This window comes from Kogia breviceps, chromosome 2 (assembly GCF_026419965.1).
Source record: "Kogia breviceps isolate mKogBre1 chromosome 2, mKogBre1 haplotype 1, whole genome shotgun sequence".
Lineage (NCBI taxonomy): Eukaryota > Metazoa > Chordata > Mammalia > Artiodactyla > Physeteridae > Kogia > Kogia breviceps.
In genome coordinates this window covers 17,265,964-17,292,242 of record NC_081311.1, presented here as the reverse complement: position 1 = coordinate 17,292,242, position 26,279 = coordinate 17,265,964, and the positions used below count along the sequence as shown (strand labels likewise).

Below are 26,279 nucleotides of genomic sequence, written 5' to 3'. Positions count from 1 at the left end.
TGCATGACCCATCACTCATACCTGTCCTAAGAGGGAGGTACTGTTATTATCTTCACTTTGCAGGCAAGGGTCAGGAGGCATAGAGAGGTGAAGCCATTTGTCCAAGGCCCTAGAAGTACTAAGCCGCAGATGCTGGATTTGAACCCAGGCATTCCAGCTCCTGGGCCTGTGCTGTTAACATTCAGCTGGTCTGAATTAGTGAGGTTTTAAGTTTATTTATTTATTTTTAATTTAGTTTAATTTTTAATTAATTAATACTTTTGGCTGCGTTAGGTCTTCGTTGCTGCACGTGGGCTCTCTCTAGTTGCTGGGAGCGGGGGCTACTCTTTGTTGTGGAGCACGGGCTCTAGGCACACGGGCTTCAGTAGTTGCAGCACGCGGGCTCAGTAGTTGTGGCTCGCGTGCTCTAGAGCGCAGGTTCGGTAGTTGTGGCGCACGGGCTTAGTTGCTCCGCGGTACGTGGGAGCTTCCCGGACCAGGGCTCGAACCCGTGTCCCTGGCATTAGCAGGCAGATTCTTAACCACTGTGCCACCAGGGAAGCCCTTAAGTTTATTTTGAACCAAGCTGCTTCCTCTGGAAGCTTCTGTCAGCTGACTCCACGGTGGGGAGATAAGGTGGTGACTTCTGTTCGCAGGGTTAGCTCAGGCTGGAAGAGAGAGAGCACAGGAGCTGGTAGGATGGGTAGAGGTAGCCAGCCCTTTCTGGGGATCAAGCCCTCTTTGACCTGAAATCTTTAAGTTCAGCCTGCCTCCTGTGTCTTTGCTGCTGTTCAAAGACCAAGACCTGAAGTTCCTTCTCTCACATTTCTGGGAGCTCTTAAAGTGGAGATGGCCAGATGCCTGGTTGGGATTGCAAATAAACTGAAGCCTGGGAAACTTTCTTGCTATTAATAGTGCAGACCTTTGGGGGAGGGAATAACCAAACTTGATGCTGTTGGAATTGATTTTGCCTGTTCAGATGACATACTAATGAGCTAAGTGGTTAGCTTAGATCGTTACTGCTCCTTCCCCAGCCAAGTTCTTTTAAAGCCTGAAACCACAAAAGCAGAGAACAAGTTGGTTTAGGGAGGCACAGTGGCCCTGTTGGGCAAAGGGGGGGTGGTCAGCTTGGGCTGACTGACACATGGGAGGGTGAATGTGGCGCTCAACTCAGGAAGAGTTGTGTCACACCTAACTCCGTTTCTTTACCTGGCGTTCCTTTTTTATTTTTAAATTTAATTTCTATTTTATATTAGAGTATAGTTGATTTACAGTGTTGTGTTAGTTTCAGGTGTACAGCAAAGTGATTCAGTTATGCATATACATACATCCATTCTTTTTCAGATTCTTTTCCCAAATAGGTTATTACAGATTATTGAGTAGGTGCTGTACAGTAGGTCCTTGTTGATGATCTATTTTATAGATAGTAGTGTGTATATGTTAATCCCAAACTCCTAATTTATCCCTCCCTCCACCTTTCCCCCTTGGTAACCCTAAGTTTGTTTTCAAGTCTGTGGGGCTGTTTCTGTTTTGTAAATAAGTTCATTTGTATCATTTTTTTAAAGATTCCACATAGAAGTGATATGATATTTTATTTGTCTTTCTCTGTTGTCTGGATTTTTGATGTGAGTATTTCTGTCTCTTCAGTGGCTTTGGGTTATTTTGGAAAGTTTCTCTCCCAGCCCGTAGTGTGTCAGAGAGTAAGTACACTGTCAACCGATCTCTCTCTCCAGGGAGAAAGTCTCTGTAAAATAACCCCGAGATCCCTATCTCTTCAAATCACCCACTTTGATTGTAACATCCATTGTTCTGCCCTTTGCTTCCTGGCATATTCTGGTCTCTCGCTGTGTACAATTAAAAACACAAAAGAGCCCTCTCCGTCCCAAGTGCCCGGAGTATCCCAGGATCTCACAGGAGTCTTTGGAAGTGGACAGAACTGTATTTCCTTCCCCAAATGAGGTGATTGTGCTAGAAATATCTCCTGGTAGTTTATTAGAGGAAGCCACAGGCTGGGGTCAGAGGCAGTTCCTCCTGCCTGCAGCCTGCTGTCTTGCCTCTTCTTTCTAGATCTTTCTCTCTCCCCCCCCCCCCCATTGATCCTACCCCCCAGTGGTATGCTGTCCCATGGGGGCAGCCCTGCTTCTTTCTCTGCAGTGCTGTGGAGTTGGAGCAGAGCGGCTTGACGGCGACCTGTCCTCACTCGTCCCTCTGGAACGTGAGGAAGGAATGTGGGGTGTGGACTTCCTTGAGCGACTGGGATTAGGCCAGTGGAGTCCGCTGGCGGACGAGAAGTGTGTGGGCAAACGGAACTATTGTGTGAGGCTCCTCCGGACAGAAAGCCTGCCTTCATCTTTTACTGTGCTTAATGGACAATTGAGACATTCAGCCCATGTCTGAAAGGAGAGTGGGCCGGAATGGTCTCGAAGACCTCCCAGACGAGGGCTTGTAGGAGCAGCAAATAGAGACGAGGATTACCAACAGGAGAAACAACTGGGGCTGAGTCCTGGGAGAGAATGTTTATTTCCTTGCTCTCTAGGAGGGATTTGGAAAGAGCCATAATCCTGGGTTAGGAGTAATTTGTTACAGCAAGATGATACTTGAGTGGCAGGCTGCTTCTGGCTGAGGCAGCAAGACTTGTGTGCAGGGGGGTCGGGGGGCCTCCAGAAGGTCAGCCTCACTAAATCTTCCCCCTGGCTCAGGGGTTTGTTCCTCCCCAAGCAAAATTAACCAGCACCGCTGCTTGACCTTTCGGCTTCCTGGGTGTCACATTACGAAGTGTCTCCACATGCTGTCACAGCTAGAATTGGACAATAAAAATTCGGACAGGGAGACCTTGCTGGAGCCACTGACCTCTTTCAGATGTGACAAGAGGGGGAAAAAAAAATAAAGAAGGAACGCAGCCTGCCTCACGGTTTCAGTTGGAGTCTGAGGACTGGAGCTGAGGTCTGTCTTGCATTTGGTTCCTACGTGAACTTGACTAAAAGCATGTTCATTGGTTGCTTCTTGGTTGCCAAGACTGCCGCTGTCTCTCGTTGTCATGGAACGGGGCGGGGGGAAGAAATACAGAATAGGGAGGAGGCCCCATATCAGAAAAATCCAAGTCTCGAGAGCTCCCGGCCGTGGAGAAAGGAAGGAATTTTTTAGCGTTCTTGATTTTAATATCTGCTGAGATCGGATCATGCATGCATTTAAAATAACCCTTCTGGGTCGTCAGGACCCTGTTACTCTCTGGCTTCCGTACCTCTCTCAAAGGTCATCTGATTGGCTACGTCTCTAACAGTTTAGCCGGTAGACGTGTAACTCTTCTGGCTTTTAAATCCTCGGTGCAGTTGGAGGAAAAAATAGCATATCTTAAGTCTCTTGAATCTTATGTAATTCTTTTCCCTTCCTTCATTTACACCATTTATCCTTTGAGTTCGGAAGGATGGTGGAGAGGTCGGTCAGGAGATTTTAGACAAGCAATTCCATATGCCCATTTTTTGGATGGAGAAACTGAGGTGCAGAAACCACCCGGAGCTGCCCGAGGTCACAGGACAGCGAAGGATGGACGGTAGCGTTCAGGTCTCTGAACTCCCTGTGGTTCTGTTGACTCATCTGCTCTGCTCTATTTGTTTTTAGCCTCGGGCCTTGAAACAGTTAGCACACACTTCTGTTCCTCAGTCCCACGTTCTTCACCGGCACTTCGAATCCAGGGTATCCCATGCTCTTTCCGTTTCTCACGAAGTCTTGTTCACCTACCATGGTAACATTCCTTCCCCAAGATCCAACGCCTGCCAAAATCACATTTGGAAATTGTTTCCCAAGAAACTTTGGAGGGTTTGCTTTTTTTTTAGAAAAAGAAGAGGTTCACCTGTTTTGGGGTTCCTCTTTAGGCATTATGGGTGGGGTCCATGTATACACGTGTGTTCTCTCCTACCCCACTTGTCTCTGAAACGAGTGTGAAAACCATCAAGTGACTTTTTTTTGTAATTCATTGAAAAAACAGATCTAATTCACACACCGTAAAACTTACTCATTTAAAGTATACAATTGAGTGGGTTTTTAGTATATTCATAAGGCTGTGCAAACATCATCGCTATTTCCAGGACGTTCTCATCACCCCAGAAAGAAACTCTGTACCCACTAGTGGTCACCCCCTAATCCTCCATCCCTCTACTGCCTGCCAATCGCTAATTTACTCTCTGTCCCTATGGGTTTGCCTATTCTGGATATTTCGTATAGAAGGCATCATACCGTACGTGACCTTTTTTGTGTCTGCCTTCTTTACGTTAGCATATTTTCAAGGGTCATCCACGTTGGAGCATGAGTCAGTATTCATTTGTGTGGTTTTTTTTTTTTTTTTTAAATACCAGGTTGACTTTGTTTTTTGCTATTTATTTATTTATTTATTTCTGGGCGAGGGCTTTCTCCAGTCGCGGCGAGTGGGGGCCACTCTTCATCGCGGCCTCTCTCGTTGCGGAGCACGGGCTCCAGACGCGCAGGCTCAGTAGCTGGGGCTCACGGGCCCAGTTGCTCCACGGCATGTGGGATCTTCCCGGACCGGGGCTCGAACCCGCGTCCCCTGCATTGGCAGGCGGACTCTCAACCACTGCGCCACCAGGGAAGTCCCCTCATTCTTTTTTATCGCCAAGTAATCTTCCACCGCGTGGCTACACCACATTTTGTTTATCCATCGGTCCGGAGAGAGTTGGTGTGCCCTTCTCTCAATGTGCGCCATATTCTAAGCTCCCCTGATGCCCACCCTTGGACCCTGAGCCGTTCAACGAATTCGAACTTCTTCTCCTGGTCTTGAGGTGCTTGCATCCACCTCAGCATGCTCGTAGGGGAGCAGGTGGTAACCAAAGCACTTCAATTAACCGGACTGTACTGGGCCTTTTTATAAGAAGCAGTAAGAAAAAATGTGGTGACCGCAAGTTTGACTTGAAAAATGAGAAGATTGTAAATGTTTCTCTGCCTAAAGTTGGGCTGTCTCTGGTTTGTCTCTTAATGTGAAGTCCCTACATTGGCATGTGAGCCTTCATTGTTTGTCAGCCACCGTCTGGGGGGCTGTGGGGAACGGGCTGGGGCTGCCCTGCCTGGAGGCTGGGGACCAGGCGACCTGCTTGAGCGAAGATGGGGGAGACCAGGGCTCCTCCTCTCCTTTCTTCTAGTGGCTTCATGTCCACTAGACATGGCTCAGAGACATGGGTGTTTATAGCAGGGCTGACATTTCTTGGAATCCACAGCCTTTCTGTGGGGAACTCAATCTTGAAGCTGCCTGAAGAGTGTGAGATGGCGAGTGGGGGGGGAGCTTTTGGTCACGACAGGGGGACACCCTGTCTCTAAGGCAGGTTTCCTGCTGGCTCTCTGTGTAGGGGTGGTGGCTGCACGCTTTCCCCTCCTGTGCATCTTCTCTGCCCTCTTCTGGGGGACCCCCATTGCCCATTCCCCTCAATTCTGGCCTGAAAATACCAAAACTCTACATTCTGGTTCAGAATCCCTAGTAACCGCATGGCTAAGTCACTTAATTTCTATCTGCCTCACTTTCTCCTCTTTTAAAATGGGTTTGGGGCTTCCCTGGTGGCGCAGTGGTTGAGAATCCGCCTGCCGATGCAGGAGACACGGGTTCGTGCCCTGGTCCGGGAAGATCCCACATGCCGCGGAGCAACTAAGCCCGTGAGCCATGGCCGCTGCGCCTGCGCGTCCGGAGCCTGTGCTCCGCAACGGGAGAGGCCACAACAGTGAGAGGCCCGCGCACCGTAAAAAAAAAATAAAAAAATAAAAAAAAAAATAAATAAATAAAATGGGTTTGGAGATTATCTGCATTGACCTCTTAAAAAAGGGATGTGACAATCAATTTAGAGGTTTGAAAGAGGCTTTGAGAAAGCAGGGTGGAATCTGCCTAGACTCAAAGGACTCTTCATTGATGCTGCCCCAGCACTGATCATTTATGCTAATGACCGATCATCAGAGTCACGTGGCAAGTTGGGAAAAAGACTATACAGACCCCTGGGCCCTGTCCCAGATAGTTTGATTAAGCAGGCGTGCAGTGGGTCAGGAGAAAAGTCTCTCTCTAAACAAACCAGTGTGGTTGGGAAGCCTGGGACCATGTCACGGTCGGGAACGAAATCTTGTTTCATGATGTGTCTCTTATCTCTCTTGTGTTAGTCCTTTTGTACCACTCATTAACTTACTGGCTTATTGGCTGGGTCTTAGATGACTTTTCTAGGCCAAAGAATATGTAGTCCACACTGGATGCTGAGCGTATGCTTTGTAAATGCTGCAGGAATGCGTGCGTTAGAGCAGAGGGGGTTTTTGAGGTCATGTTCCCAATTTCCTACTATAGACTTAGGCCCGGAGTGGGGAAGAGGTTGCCCAGGGAAGAAGTGAAATTGAAGTGATTACCCAGCTAGCAGCAGAGCTGGGCCTGGAAGCTAGGTTTCCAGACTCTTTCTCCCAATGTGCTACTTCCAGGAGCACACAGTCAGTCGTAATTTTCAGGTTGACTTTATCTGGAGAGTGGAAGGAAGGCCTTGCCCCAGTCTAAGGGGCCCCATCTGGGTTTGAGAGGAAGGGCCAAGTGACAAACTTTACAGCTTTTGCTTCCATGAGCTGCTATCCCATAACCTTCCTGCAAAACCACTGACCTGGCGAATGCAAAAATATCTCAGGGACCTGGCTGTTGAATAGTTGGCGAGGTAAAGAAAACAGTGAGTCCCAAGTTTTGGTTATTGGATTTTGTTCGTTTCTTTGTTTGTTATTTGCTTGTTTTGCTTTGTTTCTCCCTTACTACCTTACTGTCCTCGGGAGCTCTGGTAGAAATAATTTTTTGGTGGCCTTGGAGGAAAACAGGTGAATGTTTTCCCAGTGACCTGTGGGGGGAGAAGAGAGAGATGGTGGATGATGGAAAAGGATCCCTTTGGGGACACTGTGAGGCGTTCCCTTAGCCATGCCCTTTGAGACACTGATCCCTGGTTAGAGTTCAGGTGAGGATGCCTCACGGTTAGTTGATAAGAAACCCAAGGAAGGTGGAGGGGAGTTGTAAATTACGTCAGGGTGAAGTCAAAACATGCTGGTGACTTGGAGCCCTGTGCACCGTGGACCTCAGGCAGGCCAGGGCTGCTGTGCTGGCCCTAGTGCCCTCCTTGTCAAATGTGGGTTGTACCTGCCTGACTCTTTACTTCGTAGGCTTGTTGTGGATGTGGTTATGAACTGTAAATACTCTCTGAATGTGAAGTGATACTATTAGGACCCTTTAGTTGTTAGGATTAAGAGCAAAAAGGTTAACTGTAAGGACTTCATTTAAAAATCTTATAAACCTAGAGATGATCATACTAAGTGACGTGAGTCAGACAGAAAGACAAATAGCATGTGATATCACTTATATGTGGAAGCTAAAGAAATGATACAAGTGAGCTTATTTACTAAACAGAAATAGACTCACAGACATAGAAAATTTATGGTTATCAAAGGGGAAAGGGGTGGGGAGGGATCAATTAGGAGTTTGGGATTAACAGATATGCATTACTATGTATAAAACAAACAACAGGGACCTCCTGTATGGTACAGGGAACTATATCAATATATTGTAATAGCCTATAATGGAAAAGAAGCTGGAAAAGAATATATACACACACACACACGCACACAGAATCACTTTGCTATGCACCAGAAACTAACATGTTGTAAATCAACTATACTTCAATTAAAAAAAAAATTTTATACCAACCAACCCATAGAGATAGAGAATAAAAAAGCTATTAAATTGTTGTTTTGCACAGATGCCTTGATTGCCTGTTCCCTCCCCCGCCCCCTTGCCCTTTTCCCGTATTCTTTTTCTGTTGAGAAAGGGGGTAGTGACTTTGAGGAGAAAGTTTCAAAGTTCCTATTATGTTGGTTTCATTGAGGGAGGGAGGGAGGGAGGGAGAGAGGGAGAGAGAGAGAGAGAGAGAATCAATCTTAACATCTTACTGAACTTTTTCTGTAGCTTTTTCCTTCTCCAAGTTGAGCCTTCTGAGGTCTTTGGTTTTCTTTTCCTAGGTAACTAGAGTATATACTCACTTATGCTAAATCCCAAGCAGCAGAAACCATATGTTCCTGAATTTGCTTCTTCTGTGCAGTCATGCTTCATAGGCAAATAATGCCTCTTTAACCAGAACCTCTATCGTAGGTTCTCAGTGGATTTTCCAAAGAAGAAATTACTGGACTATGTTTTAACCTAGGACAAAGCAACCTAATCCCCTATGCCCTCTGCATCTGTAGGAAAATTGATCAAACAAGTTTTATAATTGTGGCCCCTGATGATCCTGCAGGATTCTGGAGCCTTCTGAAATGGTCTCATGGAGTTTCTGCTACTTGGTATATGTGATCACTGCTAACTTTTGGAAACCTGTTGGTACCTGTATGTTTTAGAGTATTAAATTAACCACAGCTTCTTATATTTCAACCATGCTGGGTAAATTGGGGGTCCCTGATCCCCAGGGCAAATTATTTATTGATAGAAGATGGGCTGGATTTTCCATCTTCCAGTTCTGAGAAATGAAAAAGGTTTAGAAAGCGACAGCCAAGCCTGTTCTTTAACAGACCTAAGTGTGTAGATGTGTATTAGGGGGTGAGCCTCATAACATGAGCTCCTGAAGAAGTGTGTATGTGCCGTCAGTGTTACTATTTGGCTTCCTGTTGTCTCACTTACTAAGTTTTCCTATTTTCCTCTTAGGATGAGGGGGCTTCTGGTACCCTTTTCTTTTGTAAAGTTCAGTGATGTGAACTTAAGCATGGCTTCACCCCTTCCAGAGTAAAGTTTTGTACTAGAGTTGATGAGCCTGCCGGGGGGAAGGTGGGAGCCAGTTACATCGCAAGGGAGGAAGGGTGAATGAATTTGTACGTGATAGGCCGTGGCTGGCAGTTCTCTCAGTATGGGGTGTTTAGGCAGAGTATTTACTTTCCATTTTATAAGAAACACAACTTGTACAGCTTTCTGGCACTGGTGAGTTAGGAAGCCCTTGCGGTCCAAATCTACCATGAGGATGGTTTCCAATTAATTTGAATTCTTGTAAAATGGATTTTCCTAGGAAAAAGCACCCCTACTGAGAAATAGCTTGGATTGAAGAGGTTGTTTTGTTGTAGGCGTGTTTGTATTTAGGTAGAGAATGCATATCAGGCTGGGAAGGGGAGCAAGGCCTTCAAAGTTTAAAAATCAGCCCTTTTCTGGGTGATAGGCCTTCTCTGGGGCTGTTTTCCAGAAGAGACTGGTTTCATCTCCATTGAACAGTCTGTTCAGGCCCCACGGTGCCCCTTTTCCCACCCTGAATCCAGCATTTGCCCAAGCCGGGGGGTAATGCCATCTGTCGGTGGCAAACAGGGCTGGCACAGTGTGGGCTTAATTCCAGCGATGCAACGTGTGAAGGAGTTCTGCAAGAGAGGAGCTTCGGAACCTAGAAAGTTGATCCCAAAGCATCCGGGGCACGTCACCCCTGACCTGCGGAATTTCTGCCAGATGCTCTTCTTTTTTTAAAAATAAATTTATTTATTTTATTTATTTTTATTTTGGGGTGCGTTGGGTCTTCACTGCCGTGTGCGGGCTTTCTCTAGTTTTGGCGAGTAGCGGGGGCTACTCTTCGTTGCGGTACATGGACTTCTCATTGCGGTGGCTTCTCTTGTTGCGGAGCACGGGCTCTAGGCGCGCGGGCTTCAGTAGTTGCGGCACGCGGGCTAAAGTAGTTGTGGCTCGTGGGCTCTAGAGCGCAGGCTCAGTAGTGGTGCACGGGCTTAGTTGCTTGCTCCGCGGTATGTGGGATCTTCCCGGCCCAGGGCTCGAACCCGTGTCCCCTGCATTGGCAGGCGGATTTTTAACCATTGCGCCACCAGGGAAGCCCCCGCCTGATGCTCTTCTGTGGCGACTCCCTGACACGTGATGCGTTGCTAGTGTCTCCCGGGAAGTGGATGAGAACTTTTGGACACGCGAACCTTTTCCCGTTAGAATTGCTCAGGGATTTTCAAACTTCCATTTTGGAAGAAGGGATGGTTATTTCCGTTGAGTCTGTGTTCTAGTGGTTAGACCTTGCGACTGGGAGTCGTGGCCAGAGAGCTCGGATTCTTTTCCAAGCTTTTGCCCTCAAACTTGAGTTTGCCAATGACAATTCCATCCAAAGGGTTGCTTTTGGGCCAGTGAACATGCTTTTCTATGTGATGGTGTGTGGCTGTCTGGATTTAAGACCCAGTGAAGGAATGGGTTCTGTCTGACATGATTCAGGTAGCTACACATTCAGTCCCTAAGCCAGGGATGGCAAATTGTGGCCCACGGGTCAAAGGTGTCCCGCCTGCCGCCGGTTTCTGTACAGCCTGTGAGCTGAGAACGGTTTTCATTATTATTATTATTATTAAAATAAATTTATTTATTTATTTTTGGCTGCACTGGGTCTTCGCCGCTGCGCATGGGTCCCCTCCAGCCACGGCGAGCAGGGGCTACTCTTCATTGCATTGCGCAGGCTTCTCACCGTGGTGGCTTCTCTTGTTGCAGAGCACGGGCTCTAGGCACGCGGGCTTCAGTAGTTGTGGCTCGCAGGCTTTAGAGCGCAGGCTCAGTAGTTGTGGCACACGGGTTTAGTTGCTCCGTGGCATGTGGGATCTTCCCGGACCAGGGCTTGAACCCGTGTTCCCTGCATTTGCAGGCGGACTCCCAGCCACTGCGCCACCAGGGAAGCCCCTTCATTATTTTTAAATGGTTAAAAATATCAAGAGGGGAATACGTATTTCCTGACCCAGGGAAATCATAGGACGTTCACATATCAGCATCTGTAAATAAAGGTTTTGGAACACAGCCATGACATAATGCATACGTGTATTGCCTGAGGTGGCTTTTGTGTTAGAACAGCAGAGTCGAGTAGTTGGGACAGAGATGGTGTGGGCTACAAAGCTTATTTACTATCGGGCTCTTAACAGAAAAATTTGCCAACCCTGCTCTGAGCAAATAAGGGGGTGGTCTCCCCGTGCCGTCCATCTATGGAAGGGAGTGAATGAAAGCTGCCTTGGTGTTGTATCAAGGATGTGGGGGCTTCCCTGGTGGCGCAGTGGTTGAGAATCCGCCTGCCGATGCAGGGGACACGGGTTCATGCCCCGGTCCGGGAGGATCCCACGTGCTGCGGAGCGGCTGGGCCCGTGAGTCATGGCCGCTGAGCCTGCGTGTCCGGAGCCTGTGCTCCACAACAGGAGAGGCCACAACAGTGAGAGGCCCGCCTAGCACAAAATAAATAAAAAATTAAAAATTTAAAAAAAAAAAAAAAAAAAAAGGATGTGGGGTTTCTGGGCAACTTCATTAGCATCATCGTTGTTGTTCTTTTGAGTTGTCCTGTGTGTTTAGATAATAAATACATTTGTATAAAGACCTCCCAGCAGCCCCTCCTCGCCATCCTTGTCACAGAAATGGGACTCATGGAGATGGGGGTGCCTTTGGGGGAGCAGGTCCTGTCAGGCCCACTTGAGCACTTGCCGATCACCAGGAACGTAGATCTTGGAGGGGGCTTCTGACTTGGAAGACCCTCCCCATTTGCGTTTCTTTTTCCTTTTTTATTGGGGAAGGTGGAGTAGGAGAAATTAGAGCTACATACCTTCTTCTTTTTTGCTGACAATTCAACAGGCCTTTAAACCACCTTGATTCATTTCAGGCCATTGGTGGTGTATATATTGAAAACTTTGCCCACAGGTCCAAAGCTTAACTTAAGCTTCCTGAGATGTGTCATAAAATATGACCGGGGTGGGGGGAACCGTAGTGGTCCTTGAGCAGAACATTATTATGAAACAAAGGATGAAATGCTTAAGCCAAGATGACCCTATTTACTTATTTATTTATTTTTACAAATGAAAGTTGAGTAGACTCCATTTCAACAGTTTTCAGTGCAGGAATTCCCACAGCCCCATTTGATTGCAGTTTGTTGAAAAGTTTAATGTTTTTGTAGGCAATTCATAATTTCCACATTGAGCAGCCTAAAAAGAAGGGAGCCTGGAGCCCAGTGTTGCTTTTATAGTGGGATGGTGGGAACTTTTTTTCCTCCTTCCCCAAAAGGATATAAAACCGAAGTTGAACTGTTGGGAAAATGTGGTGTGGTGATCCAGCCCTTTCATAAATCCGAGATGCCCCCTCCTTCAGGTCTTCCTTTAGGACCCAACAGAAGAGAATTTCCTGCTGCTAAACGTCTCCAGGAAGGAAAAGATTTTCCTCTGGGCTATAATAGTACCTAATTTCCTTTTTCTTCCCTTTATTTATTTATTTTCCCTATTAATAAGGACCAATTGTAGAAGATGAAGGAACCTGGGAAACCCATCACTTTTGCAGGAGGTTAATAACTTCCTTTAAAAAATCCTGGCCTGATACTTCTTTCCCCAAAAGGAACCTTGTCAGCTTGAGGGCCAGTCAAGGCCCAAGGGACGGGCACAGATTTGCGGGGACCCAGCGGTTCTGTGGGATCGAGTTGCAGTGGGACAGAGAGGTTGAGGCTGTTACTGCGGGATCGCTGCGAGTCGGCCGGGCGGGGGCCGTCTTCCCCACCATCTGGATTTGGTTAGCTCTCTCTGGGCAGCAGGGCCGAGTCTCATTTCCTCCAACCAGTAATGTTATATAGGCAGTGATCCTGGGCTGCCCTAACATAATTGAAAATTATGTGTATTGTAGGCTCGGAGTGCTGAAATGTAGGCTCATAAAAATATGTGGTGCAGGTAGCCTGCGGAGATTGGCTCTGGCACACAATGAAGCTTTTATGTGAAGTAAGAATTATAAGTCTCCGCATTAATATTGCATTATGGGTATGATCATTTTTGGGTGGGGTCCTCAGGGCGGGCCTGTCACCTTCCACGAAGCCTAAATCTCCTCATTCTGGGGAGCTCGTATTTGGAGACAACCAACTCGGGTTTGCAGATGGCCAAAGACGAAAGCTTGTCCATGAATCTAACCCTCACCACTGAGGACAGAGGGAGGTGTAGGTGTGTGGTGACTCAGCTTGTCATGTTTCTTCCCAGGTTTTCATGTGATGAAGAGATGAGTGTTGCCGGGTGTCCATTTTGGTTGGCCTCAAGGAAATGACCCTATCGAGTGGTTTTGACCAATGAGGCCCTTATGTTTACATGGCGAGTGAGAATGGAAAGAAGTAAGGGTGAGACAGGGCAGACTAGACTCCCATAGCCCGCCGGCTCGGGTTTTAGGGCTGAGGGAGACCGTGGAAACATTTACTTCAGTGTCTCTTAATTTGGGATGATGTTGCTTCTGGACAAATATTTGGAAATGGTTTGATTAAAAGGGTCACTGGGGGGTGGGGGGTGCCTGCTGACATTTCCTGTCTGGGGTCCCAGAATCCTACAGGTCCCTTGGTGCCCCTCACCCATCCCCTTCACAGCTAGGCCAACTCCTTCAGTTTAGAGATGAGAAATTGGAAGGTCTTGTGATGAGTTTCCAGAACTCGTAACCAGGTTTCCTCACCGCAGGAGCCTTCTAGATAAAAGTTCTGAAGTGGCAGAAGTCGCTCCAACCCTGTCTAGATCTAGGTTGGGAAAACAACCGTGCAGTTTGGCAGGTAGCTCGTGGGTCAGGTCTTCCTGCTTTAGGTATCACTGAGTTTGGTTTTAATTGGCCGGAATAGTCGTGTCTTGGAGGAACCCATGGAAAAAAGCTTGTGGATGGTTTTAGCTCTTCATTTCATTTGGGGGTGGAGCAAACCTTTCTTTCTGGACGGCCTTTTGCCGTCCTTTTTCTTTCTGTCTGAATCCTTCTGACTTGAAAAGTCCTACTGTGTGCAGCCTGCCTCAGTCTCTTTTCTCAGAAATGCCACCTTCTCTCCAGGCCTTCCCTGAGCACGTCCCCTGAGTCTCTGTCAGAGCTTCACCACATTCTGTCTTGACTTACCTCTGGGGAGCTGGCCCCCCCCTCACGTGTGCCTAGGTTCTCTGAAGGAACACATCTTTGTCTTTCCATGATGCTTCACAAGAAGGCTGTGCACGAGGCAAGCTATAACCCGTGTTCCTCAAGTAAGTTTTCTGTGGAATTAGTCATAAAACTAGCCGCTGGAAAGATCTAGATGGCGCCTTCATCAGTTGGCCTTGGGAGGTACAAAGGCTAGTGTTGATGTCCTCGTTAAAATCTTAGCATCGTGTCTGAGTTTTGTTTGGTTGTGACATGAAACTGGTATAATGTCACCAACAGAAGTCAAAATCTGGGAGTTGCTTATACACGTGCTAAATATCTCTGTGACCGGATAGGCCGCCTTCCCTCAGTTTCCCCGATCTGCACGATGAGCAGATTGTTCTCTGAAAGCTGAGGTATCACTTTGGACGGAAGTAGCTCTCTTGCTCTTGTGCCACGTGTTCATTTTCTACCTCGGAGAAGGGTAGAGAAGGACCCATTTGGCGTATACCTTTATGTTTCTCTCTGTGGTACACCTGTGTGTTAAGAATTTCTTTGGCCTTTTGAGATGAGTGTAGAAATTGCATCATGCCCTGTCTGTGCATCTCTTCACAAAGAAATATTTTTGTTTTATAAGCTTTGGGGTTGGATGAGGAATTCCATCCTCACCTTACTCAGGTAGCTTCTAGTAAAGGACAGCTGCATGTATATACTCAGCTTTCTTGAAAGTGAAGGATGATGGCATTTTAGAAATGAAGGTTGTTCAAAGAGCAGATTCGGAATTGATGGTCTCCCAGGGCACCTCTGGTTTGCGGCTCCATTTGCTTTCTTCCTTCAGAAGAGATGTGTCCCGTCTCTTCTTCTCTCTCCTCTCTCCCTACTGGTCTTCTCCAAATGAGTAGTATTAATGGCATCATTTTATCTGAGGCCACCCTGCAGTTTGAATGTAAAGACAAAACTAATTGCTAATAATATTGATGTCCTCTGCTTGTACCTGTTGAACATGAACTCTGAGGAAGAACCTGTCGGTGTTGTATGAGTTTTCTGTTGTCATTGATGTTGCTGTCAATTTGCATGCTTTCAAGTGTTTTTGGTGTCGAGATCTGCACGCTTCTAAGTATTGCAGTTTCTGATCCATGTGTCATGGTAGCTGTTTTGCATTTCTTTTCTAAATTCATTTTCCATGTTCTTTTTGTTTGCTCCCTCCAGTATCTTCAGATGAAATGGCCACTGCTTGATGTCCAGGCGGGGACCCTCCAGAGCAGACAAGCCCTCAAGGATGCCCGTTCTCCGTCGCCGGCACACATTGTTGTAAGTGACCTTACAGAGGCATTTGCTTCCTTTATTGCGGGGAGGTCAAATGCTCTTTTGTTGATAACAGGCCTTGTTTTATCAGTTTTTCTTTCTTTAAAAATAGTTTTTTGGGGCATATTCTTGGATATGGTTTATATCTAGAAGGTACTTGTTTTCTGCTATTGGACCTTAATGATTGGTATCTACCTGGAAATGTTCCCACCACCCTTTTCTCCTAGTATTGGGTTAGAATCTAGCTTGGTGGATTCCACTTTATAGGGCACAGTCACCATGGTGTGGGGAAGACTGGAAATGGTATTAAAGCAAAATTAAAAAAATATGATACCCCAAATCTTTCCTGAAAAAGTCATTTAGGGGAGGTGAGTTGCAGAGCAGAGAATTAGGCACCTCGAAAGGGAAAGCCTGGATTTGAGACTTTCCAGTCTTATCCCCTGCACCGCCCCCCACCGGCCCAAGCAAAACACTCACCAATTTATCCTAATTCTTGGAAAGGAACAATCTAGACTGACATTAGAAAATTTTTGTCTGGGCTGCTTGACTGTAAACGTAGAGTACAAATGAACTTGGAAAGGCTTAAATTTAATCGGTACATCCATGGCTTTGAAAGCGTGTGGGTTTAATACAGAAAACATTTGTTTGTACTACTAAGAGACAACAACATCAAATATGTGTCTACATATATTTTTAATGCACTTTCTTAGGATTTTATAGGCTCTGAAAGTGGAATTGATAAATGAACCTCTTGAGAAGATAGCTCAGCCTTATTAGAATATGCTCTTCTATATATTTATATCATGAGTTGGACTTCATGCTTTTGAAATAATTAATGGAAGACATTTTTATAATGAATCTGTGACAGGTAGAATTCTGCAAAGCACAAAACAATTCATGTGTTTTTTATTTAAGTATCACAAAATGTTATCCATTAATTTTGCCTCTGTGTTAACTTTGGATTTCTAAAAATGGCAAAATAATTTTCTTAAGTAGAAAAATCTTAAGATACATTGTGTCAAGTTTCAGGCTAACTGCCTCCTTATTTTGTACCTTGCTATAATCGAATATATATTATTTAATGAATTTTGCCTCTGTTATATGAATATTAAATATATATGTATGTGTGTATATATCACAAAGTAATTTACTTCCATAAAACCACTTCTTTGAGTCATCATTTGTGAAAAGGTCTTACGAATTCTTATATTGTAAATGAGGCACGTAGAAAGAAGGTTGACATTTTCCGGAAGCTTCTTCCTTCCTTCAACCCCACAATAAAACAGATGCTCATAATTACACGTGCTCTCATAATGCTGAGATTTCAGGGCTGGAAAGTAACCTTAGATCAGCTAGGCCCTACCTGCTCTCAGAGAAGGAAACGGGTCCAGAGATGCCTTAAGTGAATTGCCCAAAGTCACACGCTGAGTTAGCGGCCAGAAAACGGGAACTGGGCCCAGTTCTCTGCTCTCCTTTACTGTTCCCTCCTAAGGGAGTTGAAAGTAACTTTCCGTGGCTGGTTCTGTTTTGCTTTCTCTAAATTGGCTCATTATCAGGGACGGTGTCATAGGCATAAAGAAGTTGTTGACTTGGGGTTCTCATGCAGGTTTCTCCCAGAAAAATGAATGCCATGTAAAAAAATATTTTAACAATACATAAAGATTGGTTTACAAGTCCTTGAGGGGACAATAAGGAAGCCGGTCTGTTTCACTTTTCCTGCCTCCCTGAATTTCCCAGTGGGGGTCTAGGTTTGAAATTTATTTTTCTGCTTTTGGAAATGCTGGGCAGGACTCACCCACATGGGGTTTTTTTGTTGTTGTTGTTTTTCTTTTTTCTTTTTCTTTTTTTTGGAGGCACAGGGAAGGGACACTATCTTTAAAATCACTTGGAGACGTTTTCTCTCTTGAGTCTGGGGAGAAGATGCAATTCTTAGAAGTGGTTCCGAGTGGCCGCAGCCCCGGCCCCAGCCCCGCTTGGGTGTGGCCTGGAGGCGAGCCACCTCTAGGCTGGCAAGCGTTACCCCTCCCCCACTCCCCCCCGCAGGAATGGGGTTTGTCCATTTGGAGAGAGGTAGATGACTGCCCTCCCTCCCTCATCCCACCCCGCCCCTCAGATCCCATAAAGGCAGTTGCCGCAACTTAGGCCTTAAGCACTTTGTTTTCTCGTGTGTAAATTACCGATCAGGGAGTTGGTGAAACATTTTTCCAGAGCTGATGTGGACTTTGGCAGGGGGCGTAGTGAAGGGACGTGGGTTCCCTTTTCCTCTGCTGTTGATGGGGAGGCATGCCGACCACAGCAACCACTGTGGAGCCTTCGCCAGCGCTCTGATGGCGACCCCTGTCCCAAGGAGCCGCAGCGGGCAGCTGTAACCCCATCTTCTGTGCATTCTCTTCTGCTCCTGGGGACCTGGGGGGTGGCACTGCACAGAGGTTGTGGGGCGGTGGTGGAGGGTGGACTCTGGGAGCTGGAGAGGGAAGCCATGAACTTGGACAAAAAGGAAACTGAATTCGTGAAAATACTTAAGGCTTGTGGCAGCTGAACGGTGTCTTTGGTTATATGAGTCAGCCCTGTAATTGTACATTTCTGCAGTCTTCACCTGACACCAGGGCTGATGGAGGGGGTGTGGAGGTGGGAAGGGAGTTGGAAAAGGGAGAATGGGAGCATAGCGGGGGAACAAAGTCTGGAGGTTGCTGATCTCGGGGTCACGTGTAGTTTGGGGGGATTGAGGAGTTGTACACATACCTTGGGAGTATAAATTTATGATACCTTTTCACTGGACGTAGGGCAAAGTGTCGACCCAGACCAGCTTGGCAGGTACAGTGTATCTGTATTTATACAGGGGGCATTCTGGATTGTGGCTGATATACCATTCGGGTCTCTGTCTAGCTCAACATTGGCCGAAAGACTCTGGTTCTCCTTCAGAGTCTCTGATGGAGGCTAACTTTTCTCGAGACACTGGGCTCTTCCTCACTTTTTGTTTTTTATTCTTTTGAATAAAATGTTGTCACATCACAGTGTTTCATCAGACCTGTTTCAAAATAATTGCCTGAGGATTGCTTCCTAGTTTCTCCGAAATTTGGATTTATTGTAATTTCTGGGCCAGGCAGTTTCATAATTATTTCTAATGTTTTATTTTGAAACTAGAGAAGTGTCCAGTGTTTGTTACTAACCATTACAGAGACTATAGCTATCACAGGTTGCTAAGAAAATAACTTTCCCTGGTACCCATGGGGGTAGAATTTTCAGATGGAAATTTAAAGCATCTTGTTGGCATACTTTAATCTGATTGGATTTTTTTTCTCATGTGGTATGTGGGTTACCACATTGTAAAGAAATGAATGTGTGGATTAAATGTTCTTAACAAGTGGAGTTCAATCGATCAAATAATATTTATATTAAGAAGCAAGCCCCACAAAGTTTAGTTCCTGTAACTGATACAGCATCTTGTTTATTATAATCCAGTGGTTCCTAATCTGTGCTCAGAAGAGAGTAGAAATTATTCCGCCAGGATGATGATTTAAAAATTTTTTTGTTTTGGCTAGCCAAAAAATAGGAATTTCTACCACAGATTTGTCTCTCTCTCCCTCTTCTTGGATTTCCCTTTCCCCCCGATTCCCCCAGAAATTCATGGACGTCCTAAAGTCACAAGTGCCAGTATACTCTCTCCTCTTCAGCCTCCCGAGTTTGTATTCTAATTCATAGAACTCGCTCATGTTTCTTTCTCTGGTTTTTTAAAATTTATATTTTAAATTCTTTGCCTCTTTTTTTTTTCCCTCTTCCAAAATGAGTGCCAAGCAGCTGGACTGGGCTACGTGGTGGTGTCTGAGTCTTGACTAACCCACCTCCAGGGCCCCTGTGAGGAGCCCCTCCCCGGACACCCCACCCCCCCACCCCCGGTGTCTTTGCTATGCAAAGACTTTCATTTAATTTCCTTTGTACCCAGCAAAAAAAGATTCTGTACCAAAAATGGTGGTATTTTGGTATAGTATGTATCTTATAAAATGGCAAAAGACTTCAAAGTTCCTACCGTTGTGTCTTGGGGGTTTCCTCTTGAAGTTGGCGTGGAGTTTTACCTTGGGGTGGATTTCTAGCGGTTCTGGATCTTGTGTGTTTTGTTGTGTAATGAGCATGCAGGTGTGTGATGAGAAAGCTGTCTGAATCCCGAGGAGCAAAGCCCGCCAGACTGGAGTGTGTAACTAACTCTCTTTTTTTTGGTTGTTATTGCTTGAATGCTGAGAGAGAGCGGGAAAGCTCTTACGAAATGTACAATGGTAGGACCTCAGACAGGGTGTCTGCTGTTTGAGTTGAGCGTTTTCAAGCTCAGAGGGCATGCTGAATCTTTCACTGTTGTTTCTGAAGAGTTTGGGGGCGGAGTGCAGGGGAGCTGACTTGCAGGTAATAACAAAAAATTACTTTGAGAGCATCCTCTTGGTTATTAAATACAAGCGTATGTTTCGGTGTGTTATTTGACTTGGATTGTATCCTGTCCTGTTCTGCCAGATGCTTGGTGGCAGTTAGTATGTGATAGGAGGCTCTGTCCTAGACGCTGAGGTCCAGCAAAACCATCGCAGCCCCTACCTGTGCGGGAGGCTCTCTCTGTGCCAGGTGCCGTGAGGGGTACTGGGCCCGTGAGGGTGTATGATCAAGGAGATGGGATGTTCACTGAGAAGCTGCTGAGGATTACGGGCCGGGACTGTCCCCTCAGGAAATGGTATTTAAAATGAGATTTGAAGGATCGGTTGGAGTTGGCCAGGTGAAGGGATGGGAGGTGGGCCTACATTCCAGGCAGGAGGAAAAACATGTATGAAGGTCCTAAAGAGAAGAGAGCTTAGCTGTGCTGGCTGCTGGTCATAGAAGCACAGGGACAGTGGCCTGGGTAGGGTATGGTGAGGACTTGGCGCTTCCTAGCCACTGTGGGAAACCACTGGGGGTTTTTGGCTCGTGCTAAGCTGCTGGTAGTGGAGAAGGTGAAGTGGACACATTTGGAGGCGGACCATCAGTAGAACTGCTGATGGATTCAGTGTTGTCAGTGAGGGAGAAATAATTTAATTTTTTAATTTTTATTTTGTTTATTCCAGCTCCATTGAGATATCACTGGCATATGACAGTGTGTGAATTTAAGGTGTACAGCATGTTGATTTGATACACATATATTTTATAAAATAACTACCTCCACGGCATAGCTAAAGCCCCATCCCGTTACATAATTACCGTTTCTTTTTTGTAGTGACAATATTAAAGATGTGCTCTCTTAGCAGCTTTCAAGTATATGGTACAGTATTGTTAATTATAATCTTCAGGCTGTACCTTAGGTTCCCAGAACTTACTTCATTTCGTAACTAGAAGTTTGTACTTTCTGACCAACATCTCCCCATTTCCCCCACCCCTGGGTCCTTGGTAGCCACCACTGGACTTCTCTCTGTTTCTGTGAGTTCGGCTTTTTTTTTTTTTGCGGTACGCGGGCCTCTCACTGTTGTGGCCTCTCCCGCCGCGGAGCACAGGCTCCGGACGCGCAGGCGCAGCGGCCATGGCTCACGGGCTCAGTCGCTCCGCGGCACGTGGGATCTTCCCGGACCGGGGCACGAACCCGCGTCCCTTGCATCGGCAGGCGGACTCTCAACCACTGCGCCACCAGGGAAGCCCGAGTTTGGCTTTTTAAGATTCCACTCATAAGTGATACCATGCAGTATTTGTCTTTCTCTGTCTGACTTATGTCACTTAGCATAACGCCTTCAGGGTCCATCCCTGTTGTCACAAATGGCAGAATTTCCTTCTTTCTCATGGCTGAATGATATTCCACTCTATACAGGTAACACATTTTCTTTATCCGTGTTTATCAGCTGATGGCCACTTAGCTTGTTTCCACATCTTGGCTATTGTGAGTAATGCTGCAGTGAACACGGGAGTGCAGATATCTCTTTGAGATCCTGTTTTTGTTTCTTTTGTATATGTACCCAGAAGTAGGTTTGCTGGATCATATGGTAGTTCCATTTTTAAGTTTTTTTTGAGGAGCCTCCATGCTGTTTTCCGTAACGGCTGCATCAGTTTACATTCCCACTCACAGTGCATAACATTCCTTTTTCTGGCTGGAAAAACGTCCGCGTCCTCATCTCTTGTCGTTTGATGATAGCCATCCTAACAGCTGTGAGGTGATTAATTCTTTGTCATTTTGATTTGCGTCTCCCGGATGATTTGTGATGTTGAGCGTTTACTTGTGTACCTATTGGTATATTTCATGTACCTTCTTTGGGAAAATGTCTACTCAGTTCAAGAGATGTCTCTCTTGTTTTAATCGAAGTACAGCTGAATGAGTTGTCTTTCTTTGGTTTCTGTCCACACCTCGCGGCTTGCAGGATCTCAGTTCCCAGACCAGGGATTGAACCCAGGCCACGGTAGTGAAAGCGCCGGGTCCCAACCACTAGACTGCCAGGGAAGTCCCTGAGTTGTCTTTTTCAGAGAGATTAAGATTCTAGGTTTCCTGACCCCACAAAGCAGTGTGGCAATATGAAATGGGAACAATTCAAACTTAATTAACAATCCAAACTTGAGAGTTATATCGATTATCTATTAGATTTCCATTTATTTAGAACGTATTTATGGAAGGATGGAGAATTCTCCCTTTCCTTCCCCAGAATTTAGATAAGTAGCTCTAGTTGGTCTTTCTCTCTTGGTCTTGTATTCACCATTGATTCAATCATTGGCTCACATTCATTGACCCTGCAGATATTTAGGGATCACTTACCGTGTGGGGGAAAAAAGTATTCTAGATGCAGAGAGAAAGTGGAGTCGGTGATGAATGATAGTCACAATAATAACAAATAAGTCTGGGACGTTTCCTTCGTGCCAGGCATTGTGCTAGGTGCTGTTCAGATATTTAATTGTACCCACTTTACAGAGGAAGAACTCAGAACAGGGAGGTGAAGTTTTTGCCCAGCTGTGGGAGTCCGAACGTGAAGCAAGGCAGCCTACCCCAGAGCATGCCATCCTCTTAACCCCACCGACCCCAGAGGTGGCTGAGAAAGAGACAGGTAACGGGGGCACAATGCCGTGTGCAGAGTGCAGCCAGGGGAGCGCCAGGTGGAGCCCCCAGCCACAGCTGGACGGGGCGGGCTTGCTCAAGGAGACCCGCTAGCTTCACTGGAGAGTGGGATGTGAGGTTGGCTAGGGATTTGGTTTCTGGGTGTGATTACTGCAGAAGACTCACTGACACATTGTGGGAAGGGAGGGCAGATGCTCCGGGGTCAGGTGAACGTCAGGTGAACGTCAGGTGATAGGAGGGTGTGAACTCTGCCAACTTCCTAAAAGCCTTTCCCTGTGCATTTTCTTCAGTCCACTGCACATACACTTTCCTCTTGTGTTTTGTTTTGTTTTAAAATCCATTTATCTGTGTCTCAACCAGACTTTCTAGAATACTTAGGATGTGTTTCCTAGCAGTGGCTGAGTCAGACTTTTCCCATTTCGCAGACAGAACCACGATTAAGGGTGTATGTTTTGTCTAAGGATATAAAGCAAGCCTGTGAGCCCTGCCCATATATTAGTATTTTTATAAGGAGAGCTATGAGGAACTACCATTGAGAACCAGGCAACTAAGTTATCTTTCTTCAGCGAAGACGTGGTAGATCGGATCGGGTGTGCTTTAAAGGGAGAGAGTGGAGTAAACCCCAGGATGGTCCATAACAGTCTATGGTTAAGAGTCCAAGCTTCCTGTCTCCTTCCAGAAAATACTCTACGGCGAGGAGTTCTGAAGTTTTGAGGTTTGGGTTCATGGTGTGGCAGCTGACCACCATGGCAATGGAAATATCCTACCAGGAAGAATTGTGTAAGCTCAGTTGTATCCTCTTCAGATTAGAATCACAGAACGTTTCACAACCTTCAAATCACATGTCGTGTCACCCAGTGCTGTCCCTTCTGTTGTTTAATCACTGCTCACAAGTCCTCTGTTGGCCATACTGTTTTTGAACACAGAGATGGGGCATCTGTCTACCTCCTGATGCAGACCATTTCCTTTGGTAGAACAGGGGTTCTTAAAGTTCTTTCTTCGTATTGCACTGAAATCTCTCTCCTTGAAATGCTCTGACTTGATTTGTGTTTTGCTGTTCAGTTCTGCTCAGGCTTCTTCCACTTACCCATCTTGAGAATAAGAAGGTACGTCTTGTGAGTCCTTCCCTCATCACCAAGTTTCCTCTTCAAGATTAGCCCCTATTGTGGCTCATATCTTCAGTGACTGATCTTAAACTATTTAAGGATGGGAATTGCTCATTGTTGATTGAAAAATCCTACCTCTAAAGTGAGTGACATTAATTATTAAGTGTAGCTTTCCTCATTCATCAAATTTATGTTCATTGTAGGCACTTTGGAAAAGAGCCCCTAATCTTACCACTCAGAGATTATGTTACGAATTGTTTGCTATATCTGGTATATATCCTTCTAGACTTTTTCTGCTGAGTATATTAATATTTATATTTGTTTTTAACATTCTTGAGCTCATGGTAGTGCTTAATGTGTTCAGCTTTGTATTCATTTAAAATAAAAATCGCCGTAGTGAATAAGCACTTCTCCATGTCCTTAAAATTCTTAAGGATTTTTAATAAGCACATAATAGCTCATACTATGATCATACCCAATGTACTTAATCAGTGCCGTGTTGTTGGGTCTTTAGGGTATCTCCTTTTGTTTCTGCTACTCTAAATAATCCTGTGAGGGACATCTTTGTGTGCTCCCTCCTCACCCCCACCCCCATCCTGTATTATTTCCTTACGATAGACTACTAGGAGGAAAGGTAAAAGAGAACAAAATTTTAAAACAGTTCTTGATACATAACCACAAATATCTTCCTGATAGGCCTCAATTTTTATAACTATCAGCAGTGTGTGAGAGTTAGCTTTACCATAATCAGAATGATTATATTGTCTCTGGGGGAATTAAACTAAAGAAAAAGTTCAGGCCTCCCTGGAAGGGTGTGCCCTTACTCCATGTTGCTCCAGAAAAGAGACCCAACCAGCCCGATCCAAGTCAACCTTCCTGAGGCCTTTCACCTTCAAAATAGGCAAACAAAAATGATTGCTTCGTATATGGTTAGCAGGTTTTAAAGTCAGCTCATGTTATCATGGTTGTACAGAATGATGTGTATTCATTTTAGATACGGCGTAACTCTTTAGATACATTTTATTAGCCCCCCCCTGAATATATGCAGCACATTTAGGGCTATTTTTGGAGGTCTTGGAGTATTCTTTTATAACTTCAAAGAATTGTAGAGTTTTTTTAGTATCTTAGTATCTCTTCTTTTAATAGCATGTTATTGGGCAAAGATATTATTTATTTGATGCCATGTATGAGCTTGTTAAGAATATGATCCTGGATTATGTTTCTGGGAAAACATACCTGCTTTTCAAAAACGCCATTTCTTGCTGTGTTTAAGATCAGTCCACACAGGGAGTGTGGGGGAGGCTGGCAGCTTCAAATCAGTTTTGACCATTTCCAGATGCTGTGACTTGGTGCTCCGGCGAGAAAATCTTTGGCAGCTCTGGGCTAGCGTTTCCTGACATTTGTGTCACTGAGTGTTAACAAGGTTACTAGGAAAAGGGTTCCCTCCTGAAAGAGGTTTAGGGAAGCTCTGGGTTATGTAGAGTCGGTTTCTTCAGGGCGGGCCCTTGACTCCTCTGGGTGCTTGGAAACTGCAGGAGGAGTCCCTAAGGCCCGCTTGACTAGAGAATTCTTCTTGGCATCTTCAGGGACGAGATCAGTGCATATTCTGGAAAGTTTCAGTACCTGCTCTGTTTACCCAGCGTGGGAGCTTGTTTTAAATTAACATGGATGTACTTCGAGCTCAACTCGTGGATTTGCCTGTGTTTATCTTTCCGGTAAATAAAACAAAATTGTTCATTTGGCAACAGTGCTGTCCTGCTTGTCCTTTCTTGCCTGGCTGATTCACTCTAGGTATCGGGCTTGCTTCTCCAACCAGATTTTAAGTTTCTTGAAGCCAAGGAGCCCCCAAGGTTTTATTTCCTTGCAGGTGGCTTTCTCGCCTCCTACCGTGGTGCTTTGTTAATTAAGCAGAAAACCAATTTCTGGTGAGAGAGAGGAGTTGATTCGGTCTGGAACAAGTGTGACTTCATCGTTACCATAGAGGGTTCAGAATCGTCCTGGTTTTAGCACAAGAGCTTGTCCGCGTGTCTGCTTTCTAACTGGACAATCCACCCTTATACATTCCAGCTCACAGCGGAACCTGTATCATCACCCCAGTAGCGTTTATGTAAATGTGGTTCACATAGAGGCTCCAGGAGGTTGTGCTTGGAGGGTTTCTGTCTCTTTCCAATCCTGTTTAAACAGGCTGTTCCTTAGGAATCCTGTTATAGGATGTCCGAGGTTTTTTTTTAAGGGAGTATCCAATTGGGAAATCTAAGATTCGATGGTTGATTATGGGAAATGGGTATTTTCGACAAGGGTAGGTAGGGTATGTGAAGTGATTTCCTGATTGGCTTTGTTAATGGCTTGCAGGTCAGATTTTTATCTCTTTTAATTAACTAATAGAATTGAACACCTGGATTTCAGAATCGTCCCTTGGAGTATACTTGGGAAGTAGGGAGAGAGAGGGACCCTAGAGGGGTCTGGATGGGAGAGTTTATAGTTACGTCCATTATGCATATAAGGATGTGAAAATCCCTTAGGTGAGCGGAGTTGCTCAGAATTCCATGGGCAGAGCACAAATAGCCATTTTCAGACAATTATCCGGGTCCTTTCTCCAGCCTGTGCTCTCCCGAGTGCCTGATTCAACCTCCATTCGGATGCCAGATAGACATGGGAAAATTGGCTTGTTCAGAGTCAAAGCTTTTACTTCCACCCCTCTCCACCACCAAGCCTGTCACTTGTCACTTCCAGTGTTCACTATCACAGTAAAGATCATCAGCATTCACCAGTTGCGTGGGCTCCAGATCTTGAAGTTCATCTTCAACTCATCTTTTTCTCTCATACCCCACATTCGGTCTACCAGCCTGTCCTGTGGGTTCATGATCCATCCACATAGCGTATCAGCTCTGCCTTCAAAATAGCTGTGGATTCAACCAATTTGTACCACCTCTGCCATCACCACTGAAGTCCAGGCTGCCGGCATCTCTCACTGGGGCCGTTG

The 26,279-nt window shown here is 45.7% G+C and overlaps 2 protein-coding genes across 37 annotated transcripts in view; both read left to right on the top strand.

Moving 5' to 3' along the window:
- TCF7L2 (transcription factor 7 like 2) overlaps positions 1 to 26,279 on the top strand; it is a 201,853-nt gene that overhangs the window by 62,883 nt on the left and 112,691 nt on the right. For all 36 annotated transcript variants that reach the window (XM_067024660.1, XM_059052221.2, XM_059052204.2 and 33 more), the window contains one exon: positions 15,056 to 15,157. In XM_067024660.1, coding sequence (XP_066880761.1) covers positions 15,056 to 15,157 — 102 coding nt within the window. The remainder of the gene's footprint in view (positions 1 to 15,055; positions 15,158 to 26,279) is intronic.
- VTI1A (vesicle transport through interaction with t-SNAREs 1A) overlaps positions 1 to 26,279 on the top strand; it is a 561,291-nt gene that overhangs the window by 530,166 nt on the left and 4,846 nt on the right. The window lies entirely within an intron of this gene.